Below are 23,187 nucleotides of genomic sequence, written 5' to 3'. Positions count from 1 at the left end.
AAAGGGAATAGAAAATGATGAGACTCAGTGTATCTTTTGTCTTTGGCTTGACTCTCTTTTTATAGTTGTTGACTTGGGCCTGTGTACTCGCGTTAAGTCTGTGCTACTCACTTAGCATGGGTACTTGTATTCACGCTTAGCACGTTTTCTTTCGCTTAGCGTCAGTGCGTGTTTTCGTGCTAAGCTCGTCTCTTCTCGCATAAGGGGGTACTTGTTTTCGCGATGGGCGCGTGCTATGCGCTTAGTGCGTCTTGGGCTGAGCCTTTTTTAAATATTTCCTATTTTCTACATCTTTTTAACTTTTAATCCCTTTTTTCATATTTGTAAGTCATGAATAGAAAAAAAAAATCAATTCTTAACATTAAACATAAATAACTGTTAAATAAATATTTTTAAAGATATTTTTATTATATTTTTTGTATAAAAAATAACTTATATTTAACCGTTATCATTTTACAAGAGCATATCTCTTCTGCACAATATATCTCTTCTCTAAATAAATATATATGCATACACATCGTAAAAAAACACATCATTTATCACCGGTAAGAACTTTATGAAGCTAAGAGAGGACTTAATTAATATGTCAGCATCGATTGCGCATATAAATTAAAGGACTAAGGTAACTTTTGTAAGAAAATTCAATGTGGTAACTTGTAAATTTTTTTGAAATATATAAGTTAAATTTAAATATATAATTTTTAAGGGATTGAATTTCCTTAATATTTTTCTCAAACGGATCGGTTCAATGCACTAATTAAATTGCTTTGTAAAATAGTTGGCTAGACAGAAACACTTCTTTTAAAGAAATGGTTAGGTTTACGGTTGAATTTTTTATGGTTGGGTTTTAAAAGGATTCAGTTTGATTATTTTTCTCAGAGTTCTGTCAGAGCATAGCACCTGCCAATATTACGCACAAACTCCATCTCCACAAGTTCCTGGTGAGTGGTGATATATATGGTGTGCAACACGAACTGGATTTGAACTTTGAAGGGAGTCCCGGAAACACGTATACCAAATAAAAGATAAAACAGATTATATATATGTGTGTGTGTGTGTGTGTGGTTGAGAAGATTCTGAATTTATCGCTGGAGTTTAATTGATCAGAATCTTCTCAAACGATAATTTGTTTTATCTATTACTTCTCATACACCAAAATGGTCAATGCCAAAAGAGATTTCCAGTGCATGGTTTGCATGTTGCGGTCCCCGAACCCACTTCACAAGATTTCATTGTGTTTGAGCCTCACCCACCACAGTTTTTATATTCTTTCTTTCTTAATAATAATATAATATTTAAGAGAAAAAAAGTTCTCTCTCTTTTATCTTATCTTTATATCTATTTTACAGGTATATCTTCTTTCAAAGGAGATTCAAACCTTGTTATGTTCACTGTACTCAACGCTGTTAGTTATCTATACACCTGTCTATTTATATATAAAGAAGGAATTTATTCGCTTAAAAAATAAGTCTCTAGCTTCTAGTTTACCGTTCTTAATAATTTTTGATATTACGAAAGGTATAAAAAAAGTGGTGTTCAAAAATCATTTCTCCCCTCCACAATATGGCTGATACGTAGCTACTGGCTCTAAGTGATCCTTATCCCTTCGATAGGTCTCCAAGTCGTATTCAAGATAGGGATAATGTATTGAACCAAGTTTCTCTTCTCCTTGATGATTACGTGCAGTAAACTAATCACCTTTAAAATTTGTCGTTATCCAACATGTAGTTGGTTAACACCGTCCTTGTTTAACACCATCCATGTCTTCTGTTTATCACAGTTCACAAATTAACCTGAAAGCAACACTTAGTTTTTGTCTCTCACTAGCTAGTTCAAAGATAATTCACATAGATCATAGATATAACACAAGCTGCTTTTTTAGTTTCACAAGTTATAAAATTATTATTTATACACTCCCATACAGGTATTAAAACAGGAAACTTCAGGAGGTGCTAGCTGAAGAGTAGAGAGTTGTCATATACTAGTTAATATGAAATCTCCTATAGATGCATCATGTGTTGTAAGGAGTTTTCTCAACGTGAACGAAAAAAATTTAGCACATATATCTAATTATCTATGAAAGTGCATGCTGCAAGAAAAATCAGGAACAAGTTAACTTTCTTTGGCTTTGCTAGATTCAACTCCTGCAGACACCAAAGCTGGAGGAAGCATTACATACCAAAAAAGATATGTAGGCAGGATAAGGAATAAATGGTAATTGAGATTTCACATGGACTAGAAATAAATCAAATGTAGTTCTTATAACGTTTGCACAGTTCTCACGGTACAAATTGGTTTTATGATGTTGAATTAGTTCTTATACCTAAATTCAAAAATCATATCAGAGCTTACGCTAAATCTATTAGTGGATTGCCTATTTTTCATGCATAAGGGTTGCCACTAGGTTGTCAATATTTGTTCTCACTCTAATGTCTTGTCTCGGGCATGGACGTGAGGGAGCGGGTTATGATAAATGTAATTTTATAAGTCTTGGCTTATAAGTAATTACAAGCTTTTAGTTAGGAAAAAATTATTAGATAGTCTGCCATAATGTCTGGCTCGACTAATCTTTATACGACACATAATTGTTAACAATTTTTTCTTATAAATTATAAAATTTGAATAAATGTTATATAGAAATTGTTTATCATTATAAACAGGTGACCACTGAATAATTCATCTTGGTTTGTGTCTTTGTTAATTTACATTTGTTTGCTCTGGTTATGCTGTGTGCCACGGTTTTGTTTTAATAACTACATAACCGTGATAGAGCTGTTTTTCTATTTCCTTAAATAGACTACTTCTTTATTTAAATTCCAGCCATAGAGAGCAGTCCACGTATGCGTAAAGTTCGGTATATATGGTATAGTAGCGGCCACTTGCTCTGCATACATGCAACATTTTCTGAACCTTCACGAGTTAAAGGCAGAGATAAAAAAGGTTAGAACTAGTTCCAACTTCCAAATGTCTTTGCAAACAGGGAATAGCTAGCTAGCTATAAGTGTGTGATGAAGTGCATTAGATTTATTACTCAACATGTAGATGTAACATTTCTTTATTACATCTTAGCTAAACCATATCAATGTAGCAAGCTTGTTGCAGGGCTAGTGGACTAATTAATAAGTATTGAATAACGGACATTGCATGTACAAATACAGTTAGTCTGTAAAGGCATTCGAGTTGTCACTTGTCAATCAAGTGCATCGCCACTTAAAAATCTTATCTAACTTCACTTTATATTGTTACTCTCAACCACATCTTATGTATAAATAAGCACATGCTCGCACAAAATGGCACCAAAGACAAATTAAGAGCAAGCTAGCTATAGTTGATTTTTCTTACATGGTATGTTCTCTAGTCAATAATACTCTCTTAACTACTTTACATTTATTTGTTCTTGTCTTCTTCTCAATTAACATACATATAGTTTGACACTTTGTATGTGTTTGTTTCCTACACAGGAACAGAATCAGCAAAAGCTTCGAAAGGCTGTCTCGGACGTGTCGAAGGAAATTGGAAGATACTATAATGACTTGGAGTTGGAGAGACAACTTGGTGCTATTGAAGAGGTGGAACAAGCTGAATGCCAATGTTGTGGGATAAAGGAGGACTGCACCACGGTTTATATCACAGAGGTTCAAGAATGTTATTGTGGGAAGTGGGTTTGTGGGCTTTGTTCTGAAGCTGTTAAGGAAAGAGTAGGGCGAAGTCCTAAGGTTGCCATGCAAGATGCTTTGAACTCTCACAGGGATTTCTGCCAGGAATATAACGCCACCACTAGGCTTAACCCCCAACTCTCGATAACTCTTTCTATGAGGGAAATAGCCAAAAGAAGTTTGGAGAATAGGAAATCTAAGGGGTTAAGCATAAAAAAGCTTAGTCGGACCTCTAGTTATCCATGAAATTATTAAGTGATTTGGCATCTTGTTTCTGCTAATCTCTATATGATATACACATAATTAAATGTTATTAATTTTTTCTTGTAAATTAAAAAATTTTGATTACATGTCATATAAAAATTAATTGAGATTATAAATATGTGGTGATCCTGCCTCCTAAAATATAATTGTTTCAGACTCAATTAGAGTACCTTGTACTGATGACGTTGACCTTATTTTCTTGACAACATAACTACTTTCTTATATTATCTTTCCCTCTCAACAATAAAATGAACTTTGTTAACCAGTGCTGCAGTTGTTATTATGTAACCTTCATTAATTGGAAAAAATAGACATCCAACGAATTCTATTTAGCTTTCTTTTTTATAATAAAAATATAAGGATGCTATATCTATATATTGATCGATTTGCAAATAACAAAATTTCACGTTTCCTCGTTGGTGTGTCGTCTAGTACTTTTGCAGTTATATCCACTTTAGGAAATTAGGCCGAGGAGAGTAACAATTAGAATTCTCTATGTTTTCACATATTTGAATATTATTATTTTTTTCATTATTAATTTATTATTAAAGAAGATTTTTTAACACTAGATAATTGCCACTAAAGGTAAAATTTGTCCTAGTGAAAGTAACAAATGAACTACAAGACAACAAACTTATCAAACAGAGGGCGTTTGGAAAGAAGTACAAAGCCCATGGTTTTAAGATCTGGATTTGATGTAGTTAATTAGTGCGGGAAGAGATTTTCTCATGTTGAAAAAAATTTGAGCTTCTCAAGTGTTGAAATCCCAGTCACTAAATTGGAGCAATAGAATAAAAATTAGACTATTGATCAAATTCATCCGGGTATTATTCAAGTTTCAATTTAATGACTATAGTGATGTACCAAATATTCCGAGTCCATATGGAGCATGCATGTGTTGTGATGCTATATGTATGCATTTTACATATCTTGGTGATATTTGCGACGCTAGTAAATAGCCTAGTCCTTGTCCCTTACGAAGGAAAATGGATGTTTTACATTCTTTGGGATTTCCACCTTATTTAGTTATATTTATGTAAATGAGTTAAATATATGGTAAAGTCATGAAAATTCAATGGCTAAAAAGGGGATCGAATCTGTAACTCTTGCCCCCTCAAAGTTCGTGTCTCTATATAATTTGAACAACTTACACTGATTAACTTGATTTGTTATTTGATTTAAAGACATTCCAGTACAATTATGTGACTAATTAAATTTCGTGTTTTAGTTAACTTTTTTTTTATTAACTTTGGTTGCCTTTCATGCAGTTAGGAACTTAAAACAGACTGGAAGCTGACCACCCTTTTGACCCAGTAGTGTGCCAATTTTTTATTTTTATTTTTATTGTTAGTCTTGTTGAAACTAGAATATATATATCTGTAATATTTGGAGCAAAATAATTATGTTAATATCTGACAATTTATGATATTTCTAAATACAACTTTTATTTGGTTAAGTATATGATGCGCCATTGTAGGTTTAATGCATTTTTTGCGGTCTTAACTTTATCCTCATTTTTTACATCATTTCTGCACTGTTATTGGTTAAGATAGACTTAAGAGGGATGAATTATTTTGTGTAAAGCGTAATTGTTGTACACTTCATTAAAGTGAAGTGCAAAAATAGTTTTCTGTGTTGCGTCAAAATAAAAGCATTTTTTTCCGTTTGAAATAGCTTATGAAAAGCTTATTTGAACTTATCTTCTCCTATAAGTGCTTATGAAAGTGTTTGGATAAATTTTTAAAAATATCTTATTTCTTTTCAAATAAAAAATTTCACCTTTTAATTATATTAGAAAATGTGAGATATATTAATTAGAAAAATGATAAACAAAATAAAATGAGACAATAGCTTCAAAATTGTGAGATATGTTTGACCTAATTCCTCCACCCTCTACTGTAAGCAAACTCTACTGTTGTCATAGCTCCTAGCAGTTCTGCCTGCAGGAAAGCATTGCAATTCTTTAAATTAGTTGAGAAACGCCCCATGCAATCCAAATTATTGTTAGTAAAATTATCACCACATCAAACTCTGCCTATGTTTCCTTGGGAAAAAACCATCTGTGTTGCATACTTGCATTTAATCCAATTACAACTCGGTGGCCTCCAATTAATCAACCTGTTTGAATAGTTTAATCCTATTAGATTTTCTCAGATACCCATTAGCTTGAAAAAATTTAGAATACTGAATTCATGGAAAAAAATGACATAAATCCGTTGTATGAGTTGCCCGTGATTTATATAGAAACAAAGGTGTTATATGGTGTATTGGATTTGAATTCTAAAAGGTTTTAAAAGATTTTTCTCTACAAAAAAAGTCATGTGATGTTAAATCAAGATTAATGAGATTTCTTAAAGAGGATATTCAATAAAGACTTTTTTACAACTTACAGATATTCAAAATCATACAAAATTTAGATGAAATTATTTTGTAGGATGAATTTTGATAGACTTTGATAATTTTTTAATAAATTTATAAAGTTTTTTCAAATCTTACAAATTTTTATAATATAAATTATTAAAATTTAAGCTTCAAATCTTGATTATAAAAGTCTTTTATTTTTTTTATAAGTCATTACAATATTCTTAATATCTACACGACTTCTTTTTTATACCAAGAGTTTTTTAAAATCTCAATCTAATACACTCTTTTAAGTTTTAATTACATTTAATAATTTAAAATTAATTTACAAATCCATCAACATCAACTTTATTTGATTCAATGGCTGTTAATTTGTTGGTTCGTATTGATATATTTGCGGATCATTGCCAGCTTAAATCCAAGTTGGAAGGGTTTCTAGATGGGTTTCATGTGAATGATTAACAAAGAAATTGACTATAATTCAGCACTTTTCGTAGAGGAATCTATGGAGTTTTGACACCATCGTTCGGGTTAACACCAAGTGGTGCTCAAAATTTGGTTCATCCTACTACTAGCCCATGTTAGTGAGTTAGTCACCATCGTAGTGGACCTTTTAGTTCAAAATTAATATATATTATATTTCCCTTTATGAAAAGAAAAATAAATAAATATTTTCTGCACGGGTTACTTCAATTTATTCTCTTTGAAAGCGCATTAAAACTTTTTCTACCACATAATTGTGCTTAATCTATCAAAGAATAATTAAAGTAGAGCTGAGTGATTGAACTGGACCACTAAATAAGAACATGAAACCCTACAAATTTTAAAGAGATTCAGACCCCCATTAAAGGTAATGGATCGGCTTCACGTCATGCACACCTCACTCTATATTGAATAAACAAAAAAAATGTGAGTGAATTTATTACGGACAACACAAATATATTAGTATAAACAAACTGCTGAAAAGTGCGTCATATTAATCCATATGCATATGAAAGCACTAAACCAAGACACTACTTCTCTTTACAGCATATTGGCACGATTCCACTTTTCTATATGACATAAGTTTATACAAAATGGATCAGTTATTGAAACATCATATATATAATAGTGAATCGTGTTTATTTATAAGAATTTTGGTACCTATGCATTTATTTTACACAGAAATTAGCCTCTCATTCTATTTTATTTTTTTACAGGCTCTCATTCCATTATTTTAACAATTCATTTTTGGCCTCTTTTCTTTGTCCTCCCAACCATTAAACACGAGCTAGCATTATTTCTTGTGTATCATTAAGAGAAGACACTGAGATGTCTGAATTATTTATATTTTAATTATAAAGCTCCGGAATGAGAGATGAACAGCACTCAAATTTAATGTCTTCGACGGCTGGGATTAAACCTAAGAGCGAATGTTACTTTAAATTAAGTCAACTTAAGCAAAAAAATATTACTTTAATTATTAGCTACTTAATAGTTTTAAATATAATTATAAAATACTTTAAATATATACAATTTTATCAGATTTTATTTATTGGATTAATTTACTTTTTAACATAAAAAATGAAACTATAAAAAGATACAATTCGGACTTAAATTTATTATTTTACTCTTATGCATAAAAAATGAAACTATAAAAATGATTTGAATGAATAAAAATTAATTTTAAAGATGTTTTTCAAATAACTTATCATATATAATATTATTTAAAGAAATTTAAGTATTTATTATAAAAGATAAAATGTTTAAAAATGTATTATTGTTCAACATATTTTTTAAATAAAAATGATTTATTTAAGTGAAATTCAATAACATAAAATTATATAAAAATATTTAATAAATCATCCAAAAATAATTTAATAGATATTTTGATTAATCATTTACAAAGTCATTAAAAACTTGGCACGAATGCCATTGTGATAAAAGGGATTAAAAATTTAAAATCCTAACCACAAATATAAAGAATTTTTTTTATAAATACTTTAAAATATAAAAGTTTTATTTAATTATATTATTTACTTATTTCCACAAAGTTTTATTAATGAAACTTTAAAAACATATTTTTTTTCTAAATTAAATGATTTAAGGCTAATTAATTACATTTTTTGTCGTCTAGATGTATATTACAATTTTGTAATTTTGATCTTTCAAGTTTTGTGCAAATTAAGTTTTTCAAGTATTATAATTTGTGCAATTTTTATTCCAATTTTTTATGTGACACTAGATGAGAATAACTAATGCTAGTTCTTAAAAATTATTTATTTTCAAAATGATTTTTTTTATTAAAATTGTATTTAATTAGAGTGATCAATTCCAGTGTAAAAGGGAAAACAATAGAACAACATAATTAATTGAATAACAATGAAAAACTCAATTAAAATAAAGAATTAGAGTACATGAGTACAACTACATCATAATCCGAACTCTAGGGATTTAGCCAACCATGATCACAACAAAGTCAAACAACATATGAAATAGCATTGAGAATAAAAGAGATAGAAAATTCTTACATATTAGGACCCCCGTTGTTCTGGGTACAATTCTCTCACTTAGAAATCCTTGTTGTTTGAAAATACGTTAAAGTTCACCAAAAAATGCATCCCTTTTACTTTTTGTACTAATGATAATTAAGCAGCAACATTGAGGTCAGCATGGACAGTGTTGAGTCAGCATATGCCATGCTAAAGACAACATCCGTGCTTGAATGTGTGACGTTGATTTTGATTTTTGGCTCTAGAACAACATGGGCGATGCTATCAGCAGCACAATCGTGCTCGGATGTGTGACATTTGGTACACTTGCCAAACGCCTAACAACGATTCAAGTGGACCATACATCATACATTACAATATATCAAGCTTAAAACTTATTTCAGTGCCTAAGCTTAAAGGGAATTGTTCATCCATGGATTTTTGCTAATTTGTTGCCTTTGTGGGGAAATATTAGTGAAGTGGTGAACTCAATTTTTTTTTTAAACTGGAGGGATTACAAAAAATGAATTCCTAAAAATTGATAGAAAAACAAAGCAAAGTTAAGAACGAAAAATCACATAAAGGTCATAAGCAAAAATGCCACAATAACATTAAATTTTGGGTGAAATGACATAACATGAACCCCCTTACCACACTTAAGAGTTGCAATGTCCCCAATGCATAATCAAAGTAGAGATGAAAAACAAAAGTGGACGGGAAGGAAAAGAGTACTAAAATAAACTAAGCTTAGAAAAATGAAATATGAAAAACAAAGAAACCAAAAACACAAAACTTTCTTAAGATGAAGGTGGATCCATGAAGAAGTGGTCCTGTGACTACTGGATGCTCCTGCTGAAGGAACTGTAGAACTTAAAAAAATACTTTGTTGGCATCGAAACCCACTAAATCCATAGGTTGCCTCCTGGGAAGCTCTTGTTTAATGTCTCAAGCTCGATGAATCATAAGGGACAAGTCATCTACCCTCGAAGAGGGTGATGTTTCCTTTCTACAGCAAACTCTTAGAATGCCCATTTACCCTGTGGCCTAAAGCAGGAACAGGGGTACTAGCTCCTTCTTTCTTATCTCTCATGCCATTTCTCAGATTCTTTCTCAGAGAGTCTGTCCACCCCACACTTGGACGAGGCCTAGCTTACAGAAAATTGCAGGAGAAGGAAGATCTTTCTAAAGAACCAAGTATTTGAAACACTTCCTCTTTATCATCTAACCTCCAAGTTAGTTTCCCTTCTCTAACATCAATCAAGGCCCCTCCAGTGTTGAGGAAGGGTCATCTTAAAATGATTGGGACTTCTTCGTCCTCCTCTATGTCCAGGATTACAAATTCAGTAGGAAAGATGAACTTTCCGACTTTCACCAACAAATTCTCTACTATTCCCCTTGGGTAAGTAAGGGTCCTATCTGCAAGCTGAATGGAAATGTCAGTGGGTTGAGGTTTTTGTAACCCCAACTTCTTATAAATAGAATAAGGCATCAAAATAATATTAACACCTAAATCACACAATACTCTATCAAAGGACAATTTGCCAATGACATAAGGGATTGAAAAACTCCTTAGATCCTTAAGATTAAGAGGCAACTTCTTTTAAATCACAATAGAGCACTCTTCATTGAGGCCAATTTCGCAAAGTCCGCCAACTTTCATTTGTTTGAAATGATTTCTTTTCGATATTTGGTGTACTAGCATCTGACCAATTGCCTCAATGAAAGGAATATTGATGTGCAAATTTTTCAGCATTTTCATATACTTTGCAAATAACGTCTTATCTTCACTTTTGTTTGCTATTCTCTAAGGGAAGGGAACACTTACCTAAGGAGGTTTCAATACCACTTTTTTTTTACTCTTATTTTTCTGAGCTCTGTTCAGTAAGAGCTTCCTTCTCAGTTGGCGAGACCACTTTTACTTTCTTCTTCAGCTTAGTCATGGGTCTCCGATTCCTTGTAGTCACAACATTCACTTTCTCCTTATGATTTGCTTCAGTTTGAGACTGATAACTGCTAAATAATAGTGAATTAATAGTGGAAAATCAGTCTAAAATTAACTTAGAATTAATTATTTAGCAGTTATTTATGCTTTAATTTGGAAAGATTTAATTAAATTCGAATTTTGATTGCAGATGTGAAAAAGGGAGGTACAACAAGCAAAAAGGAGCAGAAATAAAGAAAAAAGAAGAAAATCAGAAGAAGCCCAAGTCCAGAAAGGCGCTAAGCGTAGGACGCACCCAGCGCACAAGAAGGCAAGGCGCTAAGCGCACGACACGCGCTGAGCGCGACGTGGTGCTAAGCGTGAGGCTTCGCGCTCAGCGAGACTACGAAGGCCCAAGCCCAAGTTTGCACTTATAAATAAGAGGGTTAGCCTAGGAAAACATACACACTTCCTAAGAGCTCAGTTTTCAGACCTCTGACACTCAGTTCTCTCCTTTTCCTTCCCTTTTCTTATATTCTTATTATCTTTCTTTCACCCCTCTTCTCATTGTAAAGCCCTCATGACTATGAGTGGCTAATCCCCTAACTAGGGTCTGGCAGGCCTAAAAAGTTAATGGTGTATGGAGCATTTCAAGAGTTGTCAATAAAAAGAGGAATTCCCTTCAGGTTCTTTATTTATTTACTGTTCTTTCTTTTTACATCCTGTATCTCGGAACTTGCTTTCTGTTAGGGTTTAGTACACTCGGGAGAGGGTAAAGCCTAATTAGGGATAAGGAATGAATACTTGAATCTGTTTTAAGGGTTAGGCCACTCGGGAGAGGGTAACGCTTAAGAGAACACTAAAAGGAGGAAATTATCGGGTTATCTTTTAGAGAGTTTTCCTTCCAGTTTCTTTTATCTGCTTTTCTTTCTTGCCTATTCTGCATCTCGGACTTTGTTTTCTGTTAGTCTTTAGGCCACTCGAGAGAGGGTAAAGCCTAATTAGGGATAAGGAATGAATGCGTGAATCGGTTTTAAGGGTTAGGCCACTCGGGAGAGGGTAACGCTTAATAGAACAATAAAAGAAAGAAATCATTGGGTTAGCATGACTTAATGCCTCAATGCCCATGCTTTAGCAAACATCTAGAACGTAATCTTAATGCATCTTAGTTATTGAGTTTTCGCAAAGGGCATTTGGAAGATAGGTAATTAAGGTAGGCTTGTCATCATGAGGCATCAGGGGCAAGTAGATGGATAGATGTGGGGCAGAATTAGTTCACTGGTATTGATAACAGACAAATCCAGAATCCATATATCTAGGCTAATTAGACTTGTCAGGTTTTAGCGATTTTAATATATAGATTTTACTCCCTATTTTTATTGTTGGTTTTTCTTAGAAGTAGTTATTCCTTATTTTACTGTTGGGTTTTAGGAGTAAGTATTTAGATTTAGTAGATTTAGATTTTATTTATTTGAATTTCGTAGAAGTAGTTATCTTTATCGCAATTTAAATATTTTATATTCTAATTTTATCTTTTAATCTTATCTTTAAATCTTTTATCTTATCTTATCTATTATCTTTATCTTTTATTTTAAATTTCTTAGATTTAGATTACCTTTAATTTTACACACGAATTTTATAACTTGCAAACTGAAAAGTACTTCACATAAGTGCAACAAAATCCCTGTGGTACGACACTCGACTTACTGAGAAATTATTACTATGAGCGATTTGGTACACTTGCCAAAGAGCTAACAGAGACATAAGAGTGACAAAGTTTGACACTGTTGATTCCAAGGACTTAGTCCTTTCATCACTCTTGGTCATATGCTCCATCATCATCTCCTGCATAGTTAGCCTCCTCTCATCCTACATAGGCCTTTGATTTTAATTTTGATTTTTCAGGTAAGGATGTCTATACATATTCTCGTTCTTCTACACTCCCCAGAAAAGGTTAGAATGATTTTTCCATCCTGAATTGGAAGTGTTGGAGTAAGGATCATAACTGTTTGATAACTGCGAAATTTAGGTTTAATTGATAGTCAAATCAAACAAGAATGATTAGAATTTCTCTACTTCATTATTTGTTTTTAAGAGAATGATGAGGATTTTAATATCACTTTAGTTTTTGACCAGTAGGATTCAAAAGAAGGGAAACTACAAGTGCTTTGGAGGTAAATTAATGCAAAAACTTGAAGAAAAAGCCTTGAAGAAGAAGTTAAAGTTGGAACATCTCGCCTAGGGCACAAGACGGGCCTAGTGCGATGCCTTGCTCAACGGCTAGCCCAAGTTTAGCACGAAGAAGACCCATGAAGATACTGAAGGCGTGCTTAGTGCGAATCCCATGCTAAATGCGTGATCACCGTCATACTCATTGAGCCCAGATGTCGCACTTAGCGCAAGGTCGCGTGAATTTTAAGCTAACTAAGGCCTATAAAAGGAGTAGAAAGCAAAGGAGAAAGACACATCGAGACTCAGAGTTCTCTACTGAATACATCCAAAGTCTGAGCATCTCAAATAGGGGAAACCCTCTCTATAGCCATTTCTTCCCTTCTTATCTATCCTTCTTCTTACATCCCCATCAACCCTAAAGTATAAAGCCTCTCATGACAATGAGAGGCTAAACCTCCCATTGTTGGGAGCCTAGCGGTCAAACTCTTGTAATGTAATTCTTCACTACTATCTATTTAATGCAATTCTAGTTTTTATTGTTCTTTTCTATGTTTATTGTTATTGATTCTGGTCAAATCACCCATACTCATGCATTTGTTTAGGACGTAGTGATAACTGCTAAATAATTGTATTTTGATAGTAGAAAATTAGTCAAATATTGGTTTGAAATTAATTATTTAGCAGTTATTTGTGATTAAAAGTTAGAAAATTAATTAAATTGAATTTTTGGTTGCAGATATAAAAATTGGAGGTGTAACAAGCAAAAGGACAGAAAAATTGAAGAAAAGAAGAAAATTTGAAGAAGACTCAGCCCAATACGCGCGCTCAACGCACGTCACGAGCTCAGCGGGCCAGGAAGTACACGCGCTAAGCGCTCCTACGAAGGCCCAAAGCCCACTTCAGTAGCTATAAATAGAGAGCCAGTCCAAGGGACAGAGCAGACCACCATAGAACCCCCTCTCCTAGGGGTTTCATTTACTCCCTTTCTTTCACCCTCTTCTCATTGTAAAGCCCTCATGAACATGAGTGACTAAACCCCCTAGCTAGGGCCTGGCAGGCCTAAAAAGCCAATGATGTATGGAGCATTTCAAGAGTTATCAATAAAAAGAGGATTTCCTTCCAGGTTCTTTTATTTACCGTTCTTTCTTTTTTATCCTGTATCTCGGACCTTATTTTCTGTTAGTCTTTAGTCCACTCGAGAGAGGGTAAAGCCTAATTAGGGGTAAGGAATGAATACTTGAATCTGTTTTAAGGGTTAGGCCACTCGGAAGAGGGTAACGCTTAATAGAACAATAAAAGGAAGAAATTATCGAATTATCATTAGAGGGTTTTCCTTCTAGGTTCTTTTATCTGCTTTTCTTTCTCATTTATTCTGCATCTCAGTCTTTATTTTCTGTTAGTCTTTAGTCCATTCGGGAGAGGGTAAAGCCTAATTAGGGGTAAGGAATGAATGCGTGAATCTGTTTTAAGGGTTAGTCTACTCGGGAGAGGGTAACGCTTAATAGAACAATAAAAGAAAGAAATCATATGGTTAGCATTGACCCGATGCCCATGCTTTAGCAAACATCTAGAATTTAATCTTAATGCATCTTAGTTATTGAGTCTTCGCAAAGGGCATTTGGAAGATAGGTAATTAAGGTAGGCTTGTCATCATGAGACATCAGGGGCAAGTAAATGGATAGATGTGGGGTAGAATCAGTTCACTGGTATTGATAACAAACAAATCCTGAATCCATATATCTAGGTTGATTAGACTTGTTAGGTTTTAGCAATTTTACTATATAGATTTTATTCCCTATTTTATTGTTTGAAGTTTCTTATTTTATTGTTGGGTTTTCTTAGAAGTAGTTATTCTTATCTTTATCATATCTCAATTTAAATATTTTATCTTCTATTTTGATCTTTCAATCTTTTATCTTTTTCTTTTATCTTCTAATTTTATCTTTAAATATCTTATCTTTAAATCTTTTATCTTTTCTTTATCTTATCTACTAGCTTCCTTTATCTTTTATTTTAACTTCTTATCTCTTGCTTTTAAATTGGATTTGCATTAATCTAAGTACAAATAAAGTACCTGTGGATTCGACACTCGGACTTCCAAGTACTACTACTTGTGACGATTTGGTACACTTGCCAACGAGTTAACACGTAGGCATTGGAAAATGTTTATTTTCTAAAGAACAACGAGGTATGTTTTACCACGACCCAATGATAGACACCAAATGTACTTACCAAAATTCAGAGCTGACACACATCAGGGTAGACGTGGCTAAGGTGGACTACTGGATTTCACACGTCGAATTGAGAGCGACCTTTGTTAAGAGGACAAGAGAGAGGACTTACAAAACAAAGGACTCTAACGCTCAAATAAGTATGTAAGTTAGGAGAATAAGAGAGAGAAAGTATAAGAGTATATGCACAGGAGTGTTTGTTCAATTCGTGTGCTAATGTGTTCGGGGTTCGAGGGAACTTAGTAGACAATTTAGTACTTACAAATAATGTGTAACTTAGAGATAATTGCTAGTAGATAATTATATCTCATAGACAATGTGTAACTTTATAGATAATTGAATACTTGCCAAGAGATAAAAGATGATAATATATTCAAATAATAAGTTAGAGATAACCTGTTAATTAGAAAACCCGACTGACATGGAGGATTGATGTATGTCACGAAATACCATGTAAGATGTCATGTCAGGACTGATATGGAGAATTGGCGTATGTCATGAAGTGCCACGTAAGATGTAATGTGTATTTTGTGAACCCTGAACTGTACACATGTTAACATTGTAAATATTGTCGACTTGCTTAATTCCACCACTGCTTAATTAGTGCTACTTAATTTCAATTCTGATTTCTAGCTAGATATAGAATCGGATATATATTCATTGAATATATGCAGGATTAGAGTTAAAATATATAGTGTATTACATATGCCACAAAGTTTGCATAAGTGGTTACAGCATCATACCAAAAATCTTAAGAAATATATATACACACACCAATTTGCCATACTAAATGCATGAGAGTATATCCACTAGTTAAAATATGCCTATTAATGCCGATATTCTATGTGTATGTGGAGGGCGCTATGTTTGTTTATTATGAATGTTAAAAGTGCATGATTTTATTATAATCAATGAAGCTAGTGGGAATGAACGACAAAAATAAAAGGAAAAAGAAATTGGGCCGGCGTGGAGCTAGAGGATGAGAGTGAGATAGGAGATTGGTGGATTGAGATTTTTGAGTGTAAAACCCTAGAAAATGGAGATGGGCAAAGCATGCCGGGTGTGACAAAGACCACACACTGTATATTCCTTCGAGAAAGACAGAGTGGGTCCGTTACTTCTCATACCACACAGTGATATATAGATGGGTTGAACTTTGAAGACTACTGAATAAGAAAGAAAGAGATTATTGTTGCTTCTTATTATAAAGTGAATGTGCCCACGGGCTCAGTACTAATGATCAGTCTATGTAACGTAAAAGACTCGCAACTTTTTTTCTTCTTTACATTCTCTTCTACTTTGTGGTTCTATTTAATTTTGCCCTATAATTTCTCTTTCAGCTTTCTTTAGCCATGGCTCTGCTCATTCCCCTTTGCCTCACTTGTAACTCCTATTTGTGTTAGTATGGTACAGAGTCTACACACACACACTACCCTTTTCCTTTTTCTCTCCCTTAAAGTTATTTTTCTTTTTTTATCTCTCTGCACCTCTTTCTGCTTTGTGAGAGCGAGAATCCAAGATAAGAAAATAAAGTCCAAGCAAAAGTGGTTCAAGAATCTTGCTTTTTAACATGCCAAGGGAAAGCTAGCTGGTGTATCCTGCCCTCCACCAACGCCTGCCCTTGATTCATAGAAAAATTACACGACCACCCCCTTCAATGTTAATTTGTTGTGCACGCATGTGTGTGTGCCTTCAATTATAATTTTGAGAGAGTCCAAGGAATAAGTGAGATTTGTTATGAAAGCGTCTGAAAGATAATCATAAGTCACCAATGAATATAACCTTATGCACTCAATGATAAATATTGTAATGCAATCGCCATGTAAGCCACAAAGTTAAAACGCGCGTAGAAAAATAGGAGTTTCATATAGAAAAAAATTATTTCTACAACAAATTGTAGAATAAATTTTTAAAATAAGAGAGAGAGAGAAAATATGAAATGTAACAACTGATAATTAAATAATGTGATAAAAAAAGAGAAAAATGCAGAAAATATTATAAAATAAAGAGAAATAAAATTATGTATTAATGATATAAAATAATCCGAAAAGTCATACTAATAACAACGATCATTTGTGATTACATGATTGTAAAATTATTTACCATTATTAATTTATTACCTTAAACTTTTATGTAAATTGTTTTATAAGATGTTATTTATATGAATTTATAACTTGTTTCAAATTCAATTATACATACTCAAAGAAAACACAAAAATCTATGACGTGATCTAAATGTTGTCCGGTAAAAACTAAAAAATGTCGTCAAAATTTGTTTCTACCTGTTCCCCTTTCCATTTCCGACAACACGATTTGTCAAGAAACAAGTCATTAAGATTGCTGGCGTTCATGGGCGTGTTGTCCTCATCTCAGAAATAGAATTTGATAAGCTATTCTGTTCAAATACCCCTCCTACCTTCTTTGCACGCATGGTTGTTTTGTCCGACAGACAGAACATATATTAAAACATCTAATAAAAACCATACATATATAAGGTTCTGACAACATATATAAAACAAGCACTGAGGTACCAACATAACCCAAAACTTTACCAAAATCAAATTAACCATGCACTCCACGGCAGCCTCCATATCATATCTTTGTTCTCAATTCGCACTATAATTACTGTAGTCAGGTCAGTAAATGAATACATCAAAATCAAAAGCGTTCATAACATTGATCCACCGTTAATTAAGCTTATACTTTTCATATATGGAAATTATAGAAAGTTAGAAACTAATTAGTAGAAACATGAAGCTGATGACACATGACCATTCACCAGGTTACATTTTTATCTATTCCCGTGTCTATGCTTTACACCTTTGAAACCTTTCCATTAGTGTTTTTAATACTATAATAATAGCAAGAGTTTGAAGAGTTTTGTTTTCAACGGTTTCACAGAAATTCTTTGTCACTTTCTCAAGTGCTATGCCAGTGAATCAGTCAAAGAAAAAAGAACATTTTGGTAACAATCCGACAAAATCATAGCCTTTTTCCAACATCTGTCCCTGTTTCCCTTTCAACCCGTTTGTGTTCAAACACCAATTTCAAAGAAGTCAAGGTGCTCTTTCGTAATTATCTCTCAACCCCGTGCCCAATTCCACTTCTTCTACCATTCCCATCTATTTAAGCACGCACACATCCCTCTCTCTCACGTCCAACCCATCCTCTTCAAATAGTATTTCAATTCCAAGAATTCATCATCGATTCCCTCTCTTCCTAATTTGTTTGCTTCCAATCCAATTCTTCGCTACTCTCAATTCATTTTGACCCCAAGCATCATCGATCGTGAGAAGAAAACTAAGTACTCCTCCAATTATGATAGTTAGGTACGTAATAATATCTTTTCATTATCTATGCCACTTTTGCAAATTCTCTTCTAAGTTCATTTCTTTGGCGCATGCATAATGGACCTTAACATGAACTGACTCATATGAAATTAATGGTAGCTAGAAGTCAAACGCATCACTCATAGCCACCTGCAAAAGCTGTATACATGTTTTTCATTTTTGTTACAAATAGACATATATTCCCTTGTCCTTTTATATAGACATAAAAAAAAATAGGAATTCATAATACTTTAATGTACATTCTTTCCTTTTGCCCATGATTATTTTAATTTGACATACCATTGAACTGTGATCACTGATCACTAACATAATTAAAAAGTTGCGTTAATCATGCTATGCACTTTTTACAGCTGGGGATCCGAGGAGTTAAATCCAAGGCAGATAGAAGACTGAATTGCAGCTTCAAAAAAATAAAAAAACTCATCATCAGGAAGCTATAGACATGGCCAAAGGATCTTATTCAATATCTTCAAAGGCAAGATCCATGAAATTTATATTCCTCTTCATGTTCATGCTCAACTTCATCTTATCCGATGGAGATCAACATGAGGTTCAGCTTCTCTTGTCCTTCAAAGCTTCTCTCCACGACCCACTTCATTTTCTCTCCAACTGGGTCAGTTTCACTTCCTCTGCCACTATCTGCAAGTGGCACGGCATCAACTGCGACAACAACGCTAACTCTTCCCACGTTAACGCTGTGGTGCTCTCAGGAAAAAACATAACCGGTGAGGTATCCTCTTCCATTTTTCAGCTTCCCTACCTCACAAACCTCGACCTTTCCAATAACCAGCTTGTTGGGGAAATCACTTTTACCCACTCTCACAATTCTCTGTCTCAAATCCGTTACCTTAACCTCAGCAACAACAACCTCACGGGCTCTCTGCCTCAACCCTTGTTTTCAGTGCTTTTCTCAAACCTCGAAACACTTGATCTCTCGAACAACATGTTTTCGGGGAACATACCCGACCAAATTGGATTGCTTTCAAGCCTGAGGTATCTTGATCTCGGAGGAAACGTTCTGGTTGGAAAGATTCCAAATTCCATCACCAACATGACCGCTTTGGAATACCTTACTTTGGCTTCAAACCAGTTAGTGGATAAGATACCAGAAGAAATCGGAGCAATGAAGAGCTTGAAGTGGATTTACTTAGGCTACAACAACCTCTCAGGTGAGATTCCAAGTAGCATTGGAGAGTTACTCTCTTTGAATCACCTCGATCTTGTTTACAACAACCTCACTGGACTTATTCCTCACTCTCTCGGACACCTCACCGAGCTTCAGTATCTCTTTCTCTACCAAAACAAACTAAGTGGTCCAATTCCAGGATCTATCTTCGAGCTCAAAAAGATGATTTCTCTCGATCTAAGTGATAACTCTCTTTCGGGTGAGATTTCCGAGCGTGTGGTTAAGCTCCAGAGCCTGGAGATTCTCCACCTTTTCTCAAACAAGTTCACTGGGAAGATTCCAAAGGGTGTTGCATCTTTGCCTAGGCTTCAGGTTCTTCAGCTATGGTCAAACGGATTAACAGGTGAGATTCCTGAGGAGCTAGGGAAGCATAGTAACCTCACTGTGTTGGACCTCTCCACCAACAACCTCTCAGGGAAGATTCCAGATAGCATATGTTATTCTGGTAGTCTTTTCAAGCTTATCCTCTTCTCCAACTCCTTCGAAGGAGAGATTCCAAAGAGCTTAACCTCTTGCAGAAGCCTTCGCCGTGTTAGACTCCAAACCAACAAATTCTCCGGGAATTTACCATCGGAGTTATCCACGCTGCCTCGGGTATACTTCTTGGATATCTCTGGTAACCAACTTTCTGGAAGAATCGATGACAGAAAATGGGATATGCCGTCACTTCAAATGCTGAGTTTAGCAAACAACAACTTCTCAGGAGAAATCCCAAACTCTTTTGGTACTCAAAATCTTGAGGACTTGGACTTGTCATATAACCATTTCTCAGGTTCTATTCCACTTGGTTTCAGAAGTTTGCCAGAGCTTGTGGAATTGATGCTCAGCAATAACAAACTCTTCGGTAACATCCCTGAAGAAATTTGCTCGTGCAAGAAGCTTGTGTCCTTAGACTTGAGTCAGAACCAGCTCAGTGGTGAGATTCCGGTGAAGCTCTCAGAGATGCCGGTTCTCGGCCTCCTCGACCTGTCGCAAAACCAATTCTCCGGCCAGATTCCGCAGAATCTGGGAAGCGTGGAGTCTCTCGTTCAAGTGAACATATCACACAACCATTTTCATGGAAGCTTACCTTCCACCGGCGCTTTTCTTGCCATCAACGCGAGTGCAGTCATTGGCAATAACCTTTGTGACCGCGACGGTGACGCTTCAAGCGGTTTGCCACCGTGCAAAAACAACAATCAGAACCCAACTTGGCTCTTCATCATGCTGTGTTTTCTACTAGCGTTGGTTGCGTTCGCAGCAGCTTCTTTTCTCGTCTTATACGTTCGCAAGAGGAAGAACTTCTCGGAGGTGCGAAGAGTGGAAAACGAAGACGGAACGTGGGAAGTGAAATTTTTTTATTCCAAAGCCGCAAGGTTGATCAATGTAGACGATGTTTTGAAAACGGTTAAAGAAGGAAAAGTTGTGTCGAAAGGAACAAACTGGGTTTGGTACGAAGGGAAGTGCATGGAAAACGACATGCAGTTCGTGGTGAAGGAAATCAGCGACTTGAATTCACTTCCATTGAGTATGTGGGAAGAGACAGTAAAAATTAGAAAGGTTCGTCACCCGAATATCATTAACCTTATTGCGACGTGTAGGTGTGGGAAGAGAGGGTACTTGGTGTACGAGCACGAGGAGGGGGAGAAGTTAAGCGAAATTGTCAACAGTTTAAGTTGGCAACGGCGTTGCAAAATCGCCGTTGGCGTGGCAAAAGCACTTAAGTTCTTGCATTCTCAAGCTTCATCCATGCTTTTGGTTGGAGAGGTGTCACCGGAGATAGTTTGGGTCGACGCTAAGGGCGTCCCTCGCCTTAAGGTCACCCCTCCCCTAATGCCGTGTTTGGATGTCAAGGGTTTCGTTTCTTCGCCCTACGTTGCTCAAGGTACTTAATTACTACTTAATTAAATCACTATTGTGTCCCTTAATTTCGTTCTTCTTTGTTTACGCATACATGATACAACTAGAACTATACTCTCCAGTTAAATAAATTAATATGGTTTTGTTGCATGTTGCCATAACTTTAATTATATAATTTGGTCGTCACATTTTCATAGGATGATAAAGTTTGGTCACAAACTCACAAGTTCATGAATACGTACAAAATTTTATGGATTTCATGATAATCCTAATCCATAATGTCTTATCAGTCTTATGTTATGTTATGTCATACCATACAATATGGCTTAATGTTTTGTGGTTGGATCCATGTGAGTGATGGTGATTAATTCTACACTTTCAGAGGTAATAGAGAGGAAAAATGTGACGGAGAAGAGTGAGATATATGGGTTCGGAGTGATGCTGGTTGAATTATTGACGGGAAGGAGCGCCATGGACATAGAAGCTGGCAATGGCATGCATAAAACCATTGTGGAGTGGGCCCGCTATTGCTACTCTGACTGTCATCTTGACACGTGGATAGATCCTGTGATGAAGGGTGGAGATGCATTGAGATATCAGAACGACATTGTTGAGATGATGAATCTTGCACTGCATTGTACCGCTACTGATCCCACCGCAAGGCCATGCGCAAGAGACGTACTCAAAGCCCTAGAGACTGTTCACAGAACCACTTTTTGTTGAGTTTCACCACTCAAAAACCTCAACTCTCTCTGATTTTCCATATTATCTGCTGAGCATTCTCTGAAGTCTGACCTATGGTTATAGATTTTGTTTTTTCTTGTTTTCTTTTTCTTTTCTTTTCTTTTTTTAATTTGAGTTGTCACTTTTTGTTTAATCCTTATATAATTTGTTTAAGGTTTTTAGTTTAGCATAAGTAAGTTGTTGATGAAGGGATTGCTAGGGATATGTTTGCTTGATATTTTACATAAGGGTATGTTGACATCATACTGCTGATGAGTGTAAAGTAAATGTAAATAAGTTGAATGTGATTAATAAATTAATTATATGAAAGCAAAGCAACATCTATGTAATATGTATTATATTTCTCGTGACATCAACTTTTTTCTCTTTGCTAATTGATACACTCCTGTTCATTTGCAAGGGCTATTGCCTATGCCTCCCCCCCCCCCCCCCCAACAGCTGAATATCTTTGTAGTCGTAGAGGCCTATTTTCTCCCAGTTTTTCTTCGGATCTTTATTAACTCCATTAGCTGTTTATTACCTGGTTTGCATACTAACTAAAGAAAGTTTTATGCACACACACGAAGAAAATATATAATTTTATTTTAAGAATATGAATATTATAATCTCATCATACAATTATAGATTATTGGAATAAATTTTAGTGCTTTATATATTTATTATTCTTATTTTTTTATAACAACCAAATATTTGCATATGAGTAATTTGATACATATATTATAGAGATATAGAGAGTGATGTAGGAAGTGAGAGAAGTGTTTATGATAGGGGTGAGAGAAATAAAAATGAGCCATGCAATCATATAAACAGATAGTTTTAAGATTGGAAGTTATTTAAATTATTACATAATAATCATTTAAAATATTACATGACTGTTGGATTGGTTGGACTCTGTTCCTAAAGGGAGTAAAGACCCAAATGAAAAAATGTTCGTATGTCTGATTTATTTAATTGGAGAGGGGTCAGATTAGAAGGTGAGATACACTGGGAGAG

At 34.6% G+C, this 23,187-nt stretch overlaps 2 protein-coding genes across 2 annotated transcripts; both read left to right on the top strand.

The window, feature by feature from the left end:
- Positions 1 to 3,298: 3,298 nt before the first annotated feature.
- Positions 3,299 to 4,038, top strand: LOC100776718 (uncharacterized). The gene is made up of 2 exons (XM_006578172.3): positions 3,299 to 3,345; positions 3,462 to 4,038. The coding sequence occupies exons 1-2, from the start codon at positions 3,343 to 3,345 to the stop codon at positions 3,900 to 3,902; spliced, it is 444 nt and encodes a 147-aa protein (XP_006578235.1). The 5' UTR covers positions 3,299 to 3,342; the 3' UTR covers positions 3,903 to 4,038.
- Positions 4,039 to 18,213: 14,175 nt separating this feature from the next.
- On the top strand, positions 18,214 to 22,518 carry LOC100776180 (leucine-rich repeat receptor-like serine/threonine-protein kinase SKM1). Its single transcript, XM_003523699.5, has 3 exons — positions 18,214 to 18,404; positions 18,776 to 21,475; positions 21,833 to 22,518. Exons 2-3 carry the CDS (start codon positions 18,868 to 18,870, stop codon positions 22,171 to 22,173), a joined length of 2,949 nt encoding a protein of 982 aa, XP_003523747.1. The 5' UTR covers positions 18,214 to 18,404; positions 18,776 to 18,867; the 3' UTR covers positions 22,174 to 22,518.
- The last annotated feature ends 669 nt before the right edge of the window (positions 22,519 to 23,187 follow it).

This window comes from Glycine max, chromosome 4 (genome assembly GCF_000004515.6).
Source record: "Glycine max cultivar Williams 82 chromosome 4, Glycine_max_v4.0, whole genome shotgun sequence".
NCBI lineage: Eukaryota > Viridiplantae > Streptophyta > Magnoliopsida > Fabales > Fabaceae > Glycine > Glycine max.
The sequence above is the reverse complement of the archived record's forward strand: the minus strand, read 5'-3'. Positions and strand labels throughout refer to the sequence as shown.

Coding starts and splice junctions, on each gene's coding strand:
- LOC100776180 (XM_003523699.5), top strand. CDS start 18,868: ATGGCCAAAGGATCTTATTCAATATCTTCAAAGGCAAGATCCATGAAA. Junction 21,476..21,832: donor TTCGCCCTACGTTGCTCAAG/GTACTTAATTAC, acceptor CTACACTTTCAG/AGGTAATAGAGAGGAAAAAT.